General features: G+C 45.6%; 1 protein-coding gene across 1 annotated transcript in view; it reads left to right on the top strand.

Moving 5' to 3' along the window:
- The first annotated feature begins 3,645 nt into the window (after positions 1–3,645).
- TSPAN2 (tetraspanin 2) overlaps positions 3,646–12,247 on the top strand; it is a 64,074-nt gene continuing 55,472 nt past the window's right edge. Inside the window, exon 1 of the mRNA XM_081009928.1 lies at positions 3,646–3,803. Coding sequence (XP_080866054.1) covers positions 3,735–3,803 — 69 coding nt within the window. The 5' untranslated portion in view covers positions 3,646–3,734. The remainder of the gene's footprint in view (positions 3,804–12,247) is intronic.

The raw sequence follows: 12,247 nt of genomic DNA on the forward strand, positions 1-12,247 counted from the left end.
CAGCAAAATTTGCTTTTGAAATTCTATTGCCCAAAAATAGCATGTGAAAAATCTGGTAAGATGACATTTGATTATTTATACTATTTATTTTTTGCATCCCACTTTTCTTCCACCATGAAAGCAGAATACATGGGGTTCCTGAGTAGTCTCCCATCCAGGCCCTGACTAGAGCCAGACCTGCTCAACTTAAGCAAGCTGTCTAAATCAAATTCGCTTAGACCATGCCCTATAATTTAGTCTTAATGCTCATTATAAATCATTGATATTGTTGGGTGACACCATTAGTCATATTCAGAGGGCACCCACTGGATATAACCCATTATCTTCTGCTTCTTCCCCAGTTCAATACACTCCATCTTCTGCATGAGTGACTATTGAGGGTTTCCTGTTTCAACATGTAAAAGAGCATTGGCAGGTGGTGCCAGGATAAAATGGAAGTTCTTTCTAACAGCTACCCTGATGCAACAGCATCTTATTAAATGGTAGCTGAAGCCTTTGTCCTGTAAAGCTGCCATTTGGAGCTAAATAATAGAGTGCAGTTTCCACATCATTTTGTCCTGAGAAGATTTCACAAAGAGAACCTCCCGCTCGTGTTCACTGAGGGTTACTCCAAGGTACATACGCATCTTAAATGTAATGGTGTTTTTGGACTAAAACCATCGCATTTTTTTTACTGGCCCTGCTCCGGTGCTTTGAAGTACTGCTTAACACAAGAAATGTATCTGCTGGAGTTTCCTCATCCATGCCCCACCTGCTTAACTTTTATTTGGCAGGGAGTCAACAACCTTGTTTGGGCCAGCTTCTGTTCTTTCCAGAACAATTTTGCTGAGGCTTTACCCTGTGACTCAGAATTATTTGTCTCCCACTCTGGTACACCTTTAATCACCTCCAAAATGCAGCAGAGGTGGAGAACCTCAGGCCCAGGAGCAAAAAGTGCAGCCCTCTCTGCCCGACCCTCTAGACACTCCCCCTGCCAGATCCCCCCCACCCTCCACAGTTTTGCAGCAATCCCTCTTGCTTGCCTGCAGAGAGGATGGAGAAATGGTGTGCAGAAACCTCTGACTAAAGGGAAGTGTCCCACCAACCAGTATCTGACCCTGCCCACCACTGACATATGGCCCCCAGAAGTCCCCCCTCAACAGAATGTGCCCTGAAAAATGTTTCCCACCACTGATTTACAGGCTTCACTTTGCTTTATGGTAAGCCTACTTCTGATTTCAAGTATTATCTGTCTTTAAAGTAGAGCAAAAACAGAAGTTGTTTTTATCTTTCTGGGTTTAATGCACAGAGTATACTTGCCCTTCCAATACTCAGTTCCCTTGCTTTGCTGGTGCATGGCATGTGAGTCAAATATCCACCCATCCTTAGCAGGAAAAGAAAATGCTGCAAAATTCTAGAGATCAGATCTCAATAGAGACCCATCTCAAAAGTGCTGACAGCAGCCCCAGCACAAGCTGGGAACTGGTGGAGCCTCGGAGTTATTTTTCATGCATTAAATGGAAAATAAACATTTGAAACAAATTCAGTATTTCGCTAGTGTGCCCTTCCAAAGTGTCTGCCTCACCTCCGTTTCCTTCCTAGCAGGGCATCCAAAACTGCTCTAGTGTGCTCCTTGTGAAGGCTGATTGAGAACTGGCAAAGGGAGAAGAACAGAGACGCTCTTTCAGACCAACAGTGAGTTCAGAATGGACAGGGCTGTGCTGGCTTTGGGGCAGCCCACTGGATATGGTGGAAGGCAGGGAAGCCAATGATAGGTAGAGTGAGAGCTAATGACAAGCAATGCAGCCCTCTGACTGGTTGTAAGAAAGAATGTGGGGGCTCGCTGAGAACACACTTTGGTTGGTAGGACAGTGCCCCATTTACTGTAATGGACCAGCCTCTACTGCTTCTGGGTTTAATTCAAAGTGCTGGCCTTCTAAACCCTCAACATTTTGAAACCAAGATCCACCTGCACCCAGAGCACTGCAATCAGCCTTGTTTCAGCCTTCTTCATCCAGTAAGGCGTGTTCCCTGCTATATGCCAAACTAAGGAGAATTGCAACAGAGTTTAATTGCTGTGCGAACTGGATTCTGTAGTCCACTGAGTGCCCTACAAACTGCCTGCATCTTTTAACTTTTCTGCCAGGGAGCCTAAAAAGTAGCTTTCCAAGAGGGCTTCCGTCCCAGATTCTTAGCTCCCCTGACGACTGGAAAAACAAATTGCAACAGAGTTAACACAGCCAGCGGCAACCATCTCGCCTTCACGGGTGCTGACAAGTCAGACTGACAACCAGGAGGTTCCCTACCCACAACACAAGCAGTCATTGAGGATGCCCTGGGCTTTCCCAGGAGGTGTGGCTTAGGGCACAGGGCACTTTATTGGCAGTAAGAAAAGCACCTGGGCAGTTCAAACAGAGTCTGGGGCTGAACTGAGTGATAGTTTATAATTTTGAGACATTCTCTCATCTGGGATACCATTCAACCCTTCCTCAGAAATTGAGGATTTGTGGACATGCCCTCAAGTCACACACGACTGCTGGAGCAGAGGAATGCCTGTTGTATAAATTGTTGGCTGAGTGCAGATTACACAACGTGTTTCATGCCAGGCCTCATTCTGTGATTTAGACTAATGGCCTCCGAATCATTACATCTCGCCTGACTCCCAAATACTCCATGATAAGCAGCACAGTTCAGTGGTTGTCTGGTTGACAACATACTTGGCATGTAGAATGTCATTTTAGGCTCAGCTGGAAAGGGAAGAGCTAGGAAAGTCTGCAATTCAGAATTCTGGAGAGTGGCTTCCAGGCAACATAGAGCATCTGTGGCTACCCTGCGGCCCTACAAATGTCACCGAACTCCAGCTCCTACCAACCCCAGCCAGCATGACCAATGATCAGTGGTGATGGGATTTGCAGTCCAGAAGGCCTCCCCAGTGTTGCACCCATGGTGCTGACCTATAGCTCTCATCATTCCTCTCCATTGGTGTACTGGCTGCAGCCCATGGGAGTTGGAGTCCAACAACAGCTGGAAGGTCAAAGGTGATTTAAACACCTTTTTTCAACATAGTCAACATGGACAGCTACCGGGGTCATTCTGCACACAAGCAACAGAATGAAACGGTCGGGAGAGGTGGCAGGGACTGCACCGCTTCAGACGGCAGATTGCCTTTTCATATTCTGACAAGGAAGCAATGCGGAAGAAGAGCTGGGCTCGTTTTCAACCCAGCGTGCAAGTTTTCTATTTGCAGGGAGTTGTGCGTTTGTGGGTTTCCATGTGGTTTAAATGTGGTGGTGTTTTTAAAGGGGAAGGGAGGCCGTTCTGCCACCTCGCTCTCTTGCACCTGTAGATCTGGCCGCTGATGGGATGCGTGGCGTGAAGGCCTGGATTGGTGCCCAAACTTACTCTGGGGATCTGTTTTCACGAGCGGGGCTGAGCGACGAGGACAGGAATCCTGTGCTCATTTTGGACAAGAGAGCGAGGCTTCTTCCGGGACAGGGGGCCTGGGGCTGGTCTTCTTCTCCGGGCGCCTCTTTTCTTGTCCGCTGAGCCCGGGCGAGGGACCCCGAGGCGTCTCCGGCTCCGCTCCGCGCGCGCGCTCCCTCGGCCCCGCCCGGCACCTGCCTCCTCCTCGCAGGCCCCGGCCCCGCCCTCGCAGCCGGGCAGCCACCGCGGGCGAAGGCGTCTGTTAGCAGCGGCGAGCTGTTGGCGAAGGAGCGTGTGGTGCCGCTGCTGCAGCTGCGAGAGAGACGCCGGCCATGGGGAGAGTGCAAGGAGGGATGCGCTGCGTCAAGTTCCTGCTCTTCATCTTCAACTTCATCTTCTGGGTCAGTGCGGGGCGATCGCGGCCGGGGAGAACGAGCCGGGGAGCAAAAGGCGATCGGGGACTACGGGGCTGTGGGAAGCAGTGGTCAAAGAAGCGGGGAGAGATTGAATGGGATTCAGAATGCCCGGGAAAGGCGAGCAGTAAAGTCTGGTGATGGGGCAGAGAGAGGCTGTTTCATAGATCGTGGAGCTGGGACCACGGGGGTCATCTAGTCCAACCCCCTGCGATGCAGGGCTCTTTTGCCCAGCGCGGGGCTCGAACTCACGACCCTGAGATGAAGAGTCTCATTCCCTGCTAACTGAGCTTTCCCGCGCCTCCACTTCATCGGGAAGAGCAAACAGAGTAAGCCTTTTGCTGTCAGCTAAGAATCTTGCTCCTTCAGGCTGCAAACCGACACGCTTACGTACGTGCTGATAAACTGTAGCACAATCCCAGCCAGCCGGTTTCTCTCTCCCCCTTGACCATCCTTCGTTGCACAACCCCCTACTACATGCCACCCTTCATGATCTCTTGAGCCTGCTAGAGCGAAATTGAAATAACATGGGCTGGTGTGCAACCGCTCTGCCCTGCGCATCCCTCTGCTTCTGATCACGGGGAGGCTAACCTAACAGCTGCTAGATACGTGGGATACTTCAGTGGGGAAGGACAGGCTTCCTTTCTCCGTCGGATCCTCTCTTTTGTAGATACTCTCTTTCTGCAATGGCTGTTTTGTGCAATCAATTTATGCAGCTATCAAAGTGGGGAGCAGGCAGGTACAAACTGATCCAAAGGAAATGAAGCTGAGGTGTTCTAGTGCAAAGTGCCTTGTGAAGTTAAGTGTGTTTTGAAGGAAGCAGTGTGTTACGGATCATCTGTCATCCTCATCTAACCCATGATATCTCAGTTACAGTAAAAAAACATATTGAGTGAATGAGTTACCTTTGTTAGAGTGTCTTTTCTGCATACGATCATCTTTTGTCTTTGGGGCAGATGAGATCATCAGTCTGTCTCTGCAACCCTCTTGTGGGAAAATGCCTATAACTTGCAAATTGTCTGCACCTACGGGCTGGCCATATGGTCACAGGTTCATGAAGCCTAGTGCCACATTAAAAGCAAGTCAAAAAGGCTGGAATCTACAAAAGCACAAATGCTTTTTGCCCCAATAAGCATGTGATTGTGATGGGGTTTAATGTCTTGCTTCCCTCCCCTGTGGGACATCAACCATGAAACCACTAACAAGTTTTTTAAATAACACTGACATGTGAGCATTGGTTAGAATTCTGTGAGCTTTTCTATTTGTGTCTCCGAGATGTGTAAAGCTTTGTGGCTTCTTGAACCATTTCCCCAGAGATAAAGTGTTACCCCTCGCGTGTGTCTTGGATCCTTCGTACGTTTGGTCAAAAATGTATTTGCAGCATTTGTGAGCATCCACCCTGTGAGCGATGATTAATGCAGGCCTCTCTTATTTGTGGCATGAGTGTGGACGCCACTATGGCTCTGCGTGGAAGACCTCCCTTTGTATCTGTAGAATGCCCAGAATGTTTTAAGCTGGAATTTCCAAGCCAAGTGCAGTACTCTGTGAATACATTTCAATGTCTATCATATTATGGAGCATGACACGATGTGTGGCTGTAGTTGATTAGTAGGAAATCTAGCCTTTCTTCGTTGTGATCTCCTGAACCTGTATACAATAAAGGCATTAATGGTTTGCCAGTTTGCTGCAGCGTGTTCCTTTTGTTCCAGATGTACTGAGGCAAATCACTTTTGCAAATATTAAAAGCAGAGGATATCCAGATAAGCAAGCAAGCTGCTTACCGACTCTTGTGCAGAATAGTGTATAGAGCACAAGTGAAAGGCAATAATTTTTAATATATTCTGACAAGCAATATTACAATATGCACTTTCTTCTGGTGGCTGTCAGAGTTCATGCAAATGTACAGAATCTGCTCCCTCTTATCTTTTGCTATTGTTGATGCATCACGGGAGGCAATTGCACTGCAGTGCTGTGGAGGGGAAGGGTGCAACTTCAGAAGAATTCAGAAAAGCAGAAGCAACGGGGTGGGAGTTTTTGACATTGAGGTCACAATCATGGGGGAAGGGAAGCCTTGTTCTTTTCCACCCCCTATTTTGCTTAAATGGCTGCTAAAGATTCCTTGCTTGAGTGGTACCAGCTGCGAATATTCAACCTCTGAATAATGTCTTTAGCTAGAACCATCATCTGAGCAGGAAAGGTAAATTCCCATAGACTGTCATCTATAAAGGCCCTAAAACATAGAATCATAGAGTTGGAAGGGGCTCCAAGGGACATCTAGTCCAACCCCCTGCAATACAGGAATCTCAACTAATGCATCCATGACAGATGACCATCCATCTGTCATGCCATTGGGAAAGGCCTCTATTAAAAATGGCAGACCCTAAGAGATTTGCTGCCCTCCTCGATCATACTTCTGATGTATCCCCTGTGTAACACCAGCAGCAGCCTGCCCACTTCTTCCCCATCACTGACTGGACAGGCAATACGTGAGAGGTCGCCAACTGTTTTAGGCACAGGGACACATTTTTGAGCGAGTGAATAATATTATTGTAGAGTTGGATGCGGCTCCAATGGTCATGTAGTCCAACCCAACCTTGGGCACTGCTCTCTCCTGTCACTTCTTGCTCCCTTCCCCTGGATTGGCTCCTCTTCTCACCACTTGAAGACCATGCCAAGCTGAAACTTGGATTCAGTTGATTTAATCTGAGCCGTGAAAAGCACATAGAGCTGAAAGACAAAGTTCCTCCTCTTTTCAAGGCAGAAAAGGGTGACCACTCACCAAGAGGGGCAATGAATGGGGGTGGGGGACACTCAGAGGCTTCATGGGCACTTGGAAATACCTTCAAGATGCTACTGCACCCAAGATGCCCTTGCATTGGTGACCCCAACCATACATGCTCCCTTGGTGGGCAGGATTGTTGTGGAAGCCTGGCAAGATGAAAGCCAAACAGTGCTTGCAGCTAGCTTTGACCAATACAGCTAGAAATGAGTTGTCTTTTTCACCATAAGGAGAGCCTGTGGACTAATTACGTCTGGTTGGCCAGAAGTTTGTTTAAAATCTGCATTCAAGTTGCTGTTTGGCTGACTGGGCTAATTTATCAATAATTTGCTTTTGAAGATGGCAACAATCTTTAAAAGGTTTGCTTGTTCCGTTGCCTAACATATTATTTGGAGAACTGGGATCTTCTTTCTTAGAAGTAGTTTTCAGTTTCAGCATCTCTGGTCACATGGTGAAAGAAACTATCACTGAGGGTATTGTAGGCCATGTAATGAATACAAGTTTGCTCTTTATCTTGTTAGCCATAACTTCTCATATTTGTGTATTAAGCATACCAGAATCTTGTGCTCTGCTGCACACTGACAAGAGTCTTTCCATTAGTAGAGATGTTTAGCCCTGAATTCCAAAAGAATAACATCACTTTAATTGCTGGTACTCTAGTTTATATCTCATCTAAGACATCTCTTAGATCTGAGTACCAACATCAACCCGCCAGGAGAAGAAAATAGCTCTTCATTGAAACCATAGAAACAGCAAAGGAAATAAACAGCCACAATGGGGCACATTTGTTTATCCTTGACATTGTTTTGCTATCAACACTTTCCCAGAGCTGCGTGGTTCTCTGTGCCCAGGCGGTGCAGTGGGTTGCTAATCTAAAAGGAAGCAAAAAATAAATAACTCTTAAGGAACAGCTTGGGACTCTTCAATTATGGGCACACTTCCATGATGGCTTAAGAATGTCCATTGTGCATATACACTTCTATAACTTTACATAGACTCAGAGTTTATTTTAGTCCTTCTAAGGGCATCATTCCTTCATTTTGAAGGAGGAATTTGTTAGGTCTGCTTTTCACAGCAGACTGACCAAACTGACACTCGCAGACGTGCTTGTGAACTGGAATGCAACTCCCAGTTGGATTTTGCACTTATCCGGATTTTGTGAAGCGGTTTTGGTGTGCAAAAAGTGTGCACAAAAATACTTATTTTATGTTCAAAATTCATATTTTCTGGGAAATATGTTCCTATTTTCTGAGAAAGTGCAAAATGTGTACAATTTAAATGTGGATTTATTTTTGTTTGCATTCTTTCCAAAAAACCCATGCAATATTGTTTTCAACTTTTTCACGTGGCTTTCATTGTATATTTTTGTTTTTTATTGCTGTAAACAACCATGATTTTTTAATTGCATAGTAATACATAAATATTTTAATGAATAAATAAAATGCAGTAGAATGGACCTGTGACTGCGCATCATTGAAACAAAAATTAGGATATTCAGTCCATCCCTAGCAATGCGGTACACCAGGAGTAGGGAACTGGAACTGACTGGTAGCCTGGATCCATATTTCAAACACCCATGGGTCAAGTTTGATAGTGGGGGCAGCGTTGCCCGCCTATCAATCACCTGATGTTTTGCTGCACGGTTTGATTCCAAACTGCATGGGCAAAAAAATTCTGCACAGCACTGGGGAAGCCCTTTGCACAGCATTACTGAAGCAGTGACAATCAGCTGATAGCAAGCACCACAAAGCCCATTTTATCTACCTCCCACTGGGCAGATGGCTATGGCTTGGCCAGAACAAATTTGCAGGCTAATAGGAAGATGTGGTGGACCTAAGTAGATCTGCAAGACAGAGTTTCCCATCCATGCAGTACACATTAGGGAGATAAGTATCATCCATGTGAAGTTCCAAAGCAGCATACAGTGGTACCTTGGGTTAAGTACTTAATTCGTTCCGGAGGTCTGTTCTTAACCTGAAACTGTTCTTAACCTGAAGCACCACTTTAGCTAATGGGGCCTCCTGCTGCAGCCGTGCCTCCAGAGCACGATTTCTCTTCTCATCCTGAAGCAAAGTTCTTAACCCGAGGTAATATTTCTGGGTTAGTGGAGTCTGTAACCTGAATATAAATAACCTGGATATAAATAAAAATTTTTATTATTATTATTATTATTATTATTATTATTATGCAGCATGACTAGCACATGGGACAAGTGAAAATGATCTTTAAAAAAAAGAGAATCCTACCCCCAGTGCCCATGTGAGAGGGCTAAAAATGATCGACACCCACCAGTCACAAAATAGTGCAAGGGAGGAGATGGTGACAAATGAAGGGGGAGATTAATATAAGCAGCTAGCAGCTGGTGACATTGTTTACTGTTGAGATCTTATCCTTCTTTGAGAATTGCAGAATTCTTTGCCATGGCAATCTCCATTCTGCTTTCCTCAAGCTAAGTATAGCCATTGGATCTAGACATTGCATAACCTCCTCATTTTAGGCAGAATTTGCTTATCCAGAGGTTCTAAGAAAAGCAGAAGCAACTCATCTGTGCCCCCACTGCTGAGAAGTCAACATTGTGGGTCCATTCCACCAAACAAGTGGCTTCTGAAGAACTAAATATGCCTCTCCTATCATTTCTTCCCTTTTCCTTTTGCACTTGACTTTCACCCATGCCCATTCTGACACTGCTAGTTTTTTCCCCTCCCAGATCCTTTTACATTAACTTCTCCTATAAAAACTTTCTTCCCTGTTCTGTTCTGTTATATTATATACACTGTTCTGTTATATATACACTGAGTGGAATTCAACATTGTTCCATGACAAACATTCCATCTGCGCAAGTGTTGGAGTTTGCCAGACTGTACAATCCCCCGTCTCCCCCTTCCCCATGCTCTTCCAGGGGTTCTCCCAAGACGCAGCTAAATTTGGGAAACACAGGGCACACAAGGGGAGGAAAATCCCATTGAACAAGCAGAAGTTCTTGCATAGGGCTTTCCCTGATGGGGTTCAGCAGGTGAATCTCACCCAGTATATTTTCTTTGCCCTTTGAAAATGGGGTGATTGGGGTTCAAGCCTGCAATGCAAATTGCATCCTGAACATGAGTTACTAAAGCTGTTTCTGACATCTCATTCCAAAGAAACTTAGAGAGAAATGGAATCCCAACTGTAGTCCTCGGTTTGCTCAGCTAGTTCTGCAAATTAAGGGCATTTGCATAATTGATTCTGCTTCTGTTAAGGGCACTGAATCCCTCCCCTTTGTTAGGGGAAGTCCTGCATACTCCTCATAGTTTCTGATGCTCCACCAGGACGGTCCGTATTATTTTGATATTATATTTACAGTCATCAGGCCTAGAAACTTGATTTTTGGAAAACAAATTGATAGGCTGAGCATGCCAGCATCAGGGGTGGACTAGGGTGTTTTAAATTTCAGCAGCGCTCTGTGTGAGCCCAAAATTTGGCAGCCCCCTCAGTTCTTGCTTTCCGTTCTGCTCAGTTCACTAAGTCATAATTGTGACATCCTGCAGCGCCCCCGTTTGGTGCCCATTTCAGTGGAACCAGTCGCACTGCCCTAAATCTGCGTGTCATTTCTGTCAAATTAAAAAAGAAACATGTGGTTGGAGGCTTCTCACCCAGTCAACAGCTCTTGAGTTCAGTATGTAGAACCTCTTGAGTTCTGTTGTGTTCTCTGCTTGGAAATACAGTCGTACCTCAGGTTAAGTACTTAATTCATTCCGGAGGTCTGTTCTTAACCTGAAACTGTTCTTAACCTGAAGCACCACTTTAGCTAATGGGGCCTGCTGCTGCTGCCGCACCGCCGGAGCACAATTTCTGTTCTCATCCTGAAGCAAAGTACTTAACCCGAGGTAATATTTCTGGGTTAGCGGAGTCTGTAACCTGAAGCGTATGTAACCCGAGGTACCACTGTAAATGACTGAAAGAGAAAAATACAGAGCCATCCATAGCACTAATAGGTTCAGTTAAGTTCTAGTTATGGGCAGGAGGAGGGAGAGAGAGGGAGAGAGTAACACACCAGCACTCAGAAGGTGAATTGCTCACCTTGACCTTATTACATCATGGAAGTGCAGATAGAGTGGTGCAGGATGAAACCATTGGCTCGGATATTTGTAGACAGAATGTCACACCAGTGCTGGTGTGGAGATGGAGATCAACCTCAGCCAGGGCTTATGAAAACTAAATTATGCATTCAGACATGAATCACAGCTCTCTGCATGTACATGGAATGGTGGGACTCTAACAGCTATTGTTTTCAGTCACAGACAACATGCCTGCTCTTTACCAGCATGACTTAAGGGGGGGTGTCAGTGTATAAATGTTTATTTTTAGATACATGGCAGTTAAGAGTTGGCCACTTCATAACCGAACATGATGAAACATCCCTCACACACTCTTCCTTTGTGTTTCTATAGCATCCCTACAAGGCTGAAATGGCGTTATAAACTTGCATATTAGGACTGCCGATCAGAAGGTCCCCGCAACAGGGTGAATCCCCGTGACAGGGTGAGCTCCCGTTGCTTGGTCCCTGCTCCTGCTAACCTAGCAGTTCGAAAGCACGTCAAAGTGCAAGTAGATAAATAGGTACCGCTCTAGCGGGAAGGTAAACAGCATTTCCATGCACAGCTCTGGTTCACCAGAAGTGGCTTAGTCATGCTGGCCACACGACCTGGAAGCTGTCTGCGGACAAACGCCCTCGGCCAGTAAAGCGAGATGAATGCCACAACCCCAGAGTCGTCCACTACTGGACTTAACGGTCAGGGGTCCCTTTACCTTTACCTAAAGTAAAGCATTAACACTGTTTGGCAACAGTTAGGCCAACAGAGTCACAGTACAGTGGTACCTTGGTTCTCAAACGTAATCCGTTCCAGAAGTCCATTCCAAAACCAAAGCGTTCCAAAACCAAGGCGCATTTTCCCATAAAAAGTAATGCAAAATGGATTAATCTGTTCCAGACTTTTAAAAACAACCCCTCAAACAGCAATTTAACATGAATTTTACTATATAACAGAGACCATTGATCCATAAAATGAAAGCAGTAAACAATGTACAGTACTGCAGTCACACAATCAGTAGCTGAATTGGGTTCCACACCATCACAAAAACAAAAAAAAGAGCCGCAAAAACAAAACCGCAAAATAAATAGCAAAAACAGATAGACCTCAGCGTAACACTCAAAACAGAAGTGTGGCACTCAAAACGGAGGTGTGATATTCAAATAGGAAGCGTAACCCTCAAAACGGAGCATGTTTGGCTTCCGGAAAAAGTTCGCAAACCAGAACACTTACTTCTGGGTTTGCAGTGTTTGGGTTCCAAGTTTTTTTAGTACCAAGGTATTTGATACCACTGTACACTTAACCATAAAGTGTAGTGCAGCAAAGATGACTAGGTAAATTGCAGGTAGCACTGGAGGAGGCTCTTGGTGGAGCAAGGGGTTGGGACAGCCACGGATGTTGCCACAGGGTAGTGCAGACAAGAAGCAAAAAAATCCCCAGATAGCTCGCATTTAATCAAAACGAGCCTTCAGCTAAGATCTTGTTCACAAGTGCAGTAATACTTATTTTTTCTAAATCACTTTCAATTCAAAGACTGTTCAATAGATAACATCATAGTTGGGCCATGCCCTCAGGCTTGCTTACAC

Source organism: Podarcis pityusensis, assembly GCF_964106645.2.
Source record: "Podarcis pityusensis genome assembly, chromosome: 6".
Lineage (NCBI taxonomy): Eukaryota > Metazoa > Chordata > Lepidosauria > Squamata > Lacertidae > Podarcis > Podarcis pityusensis.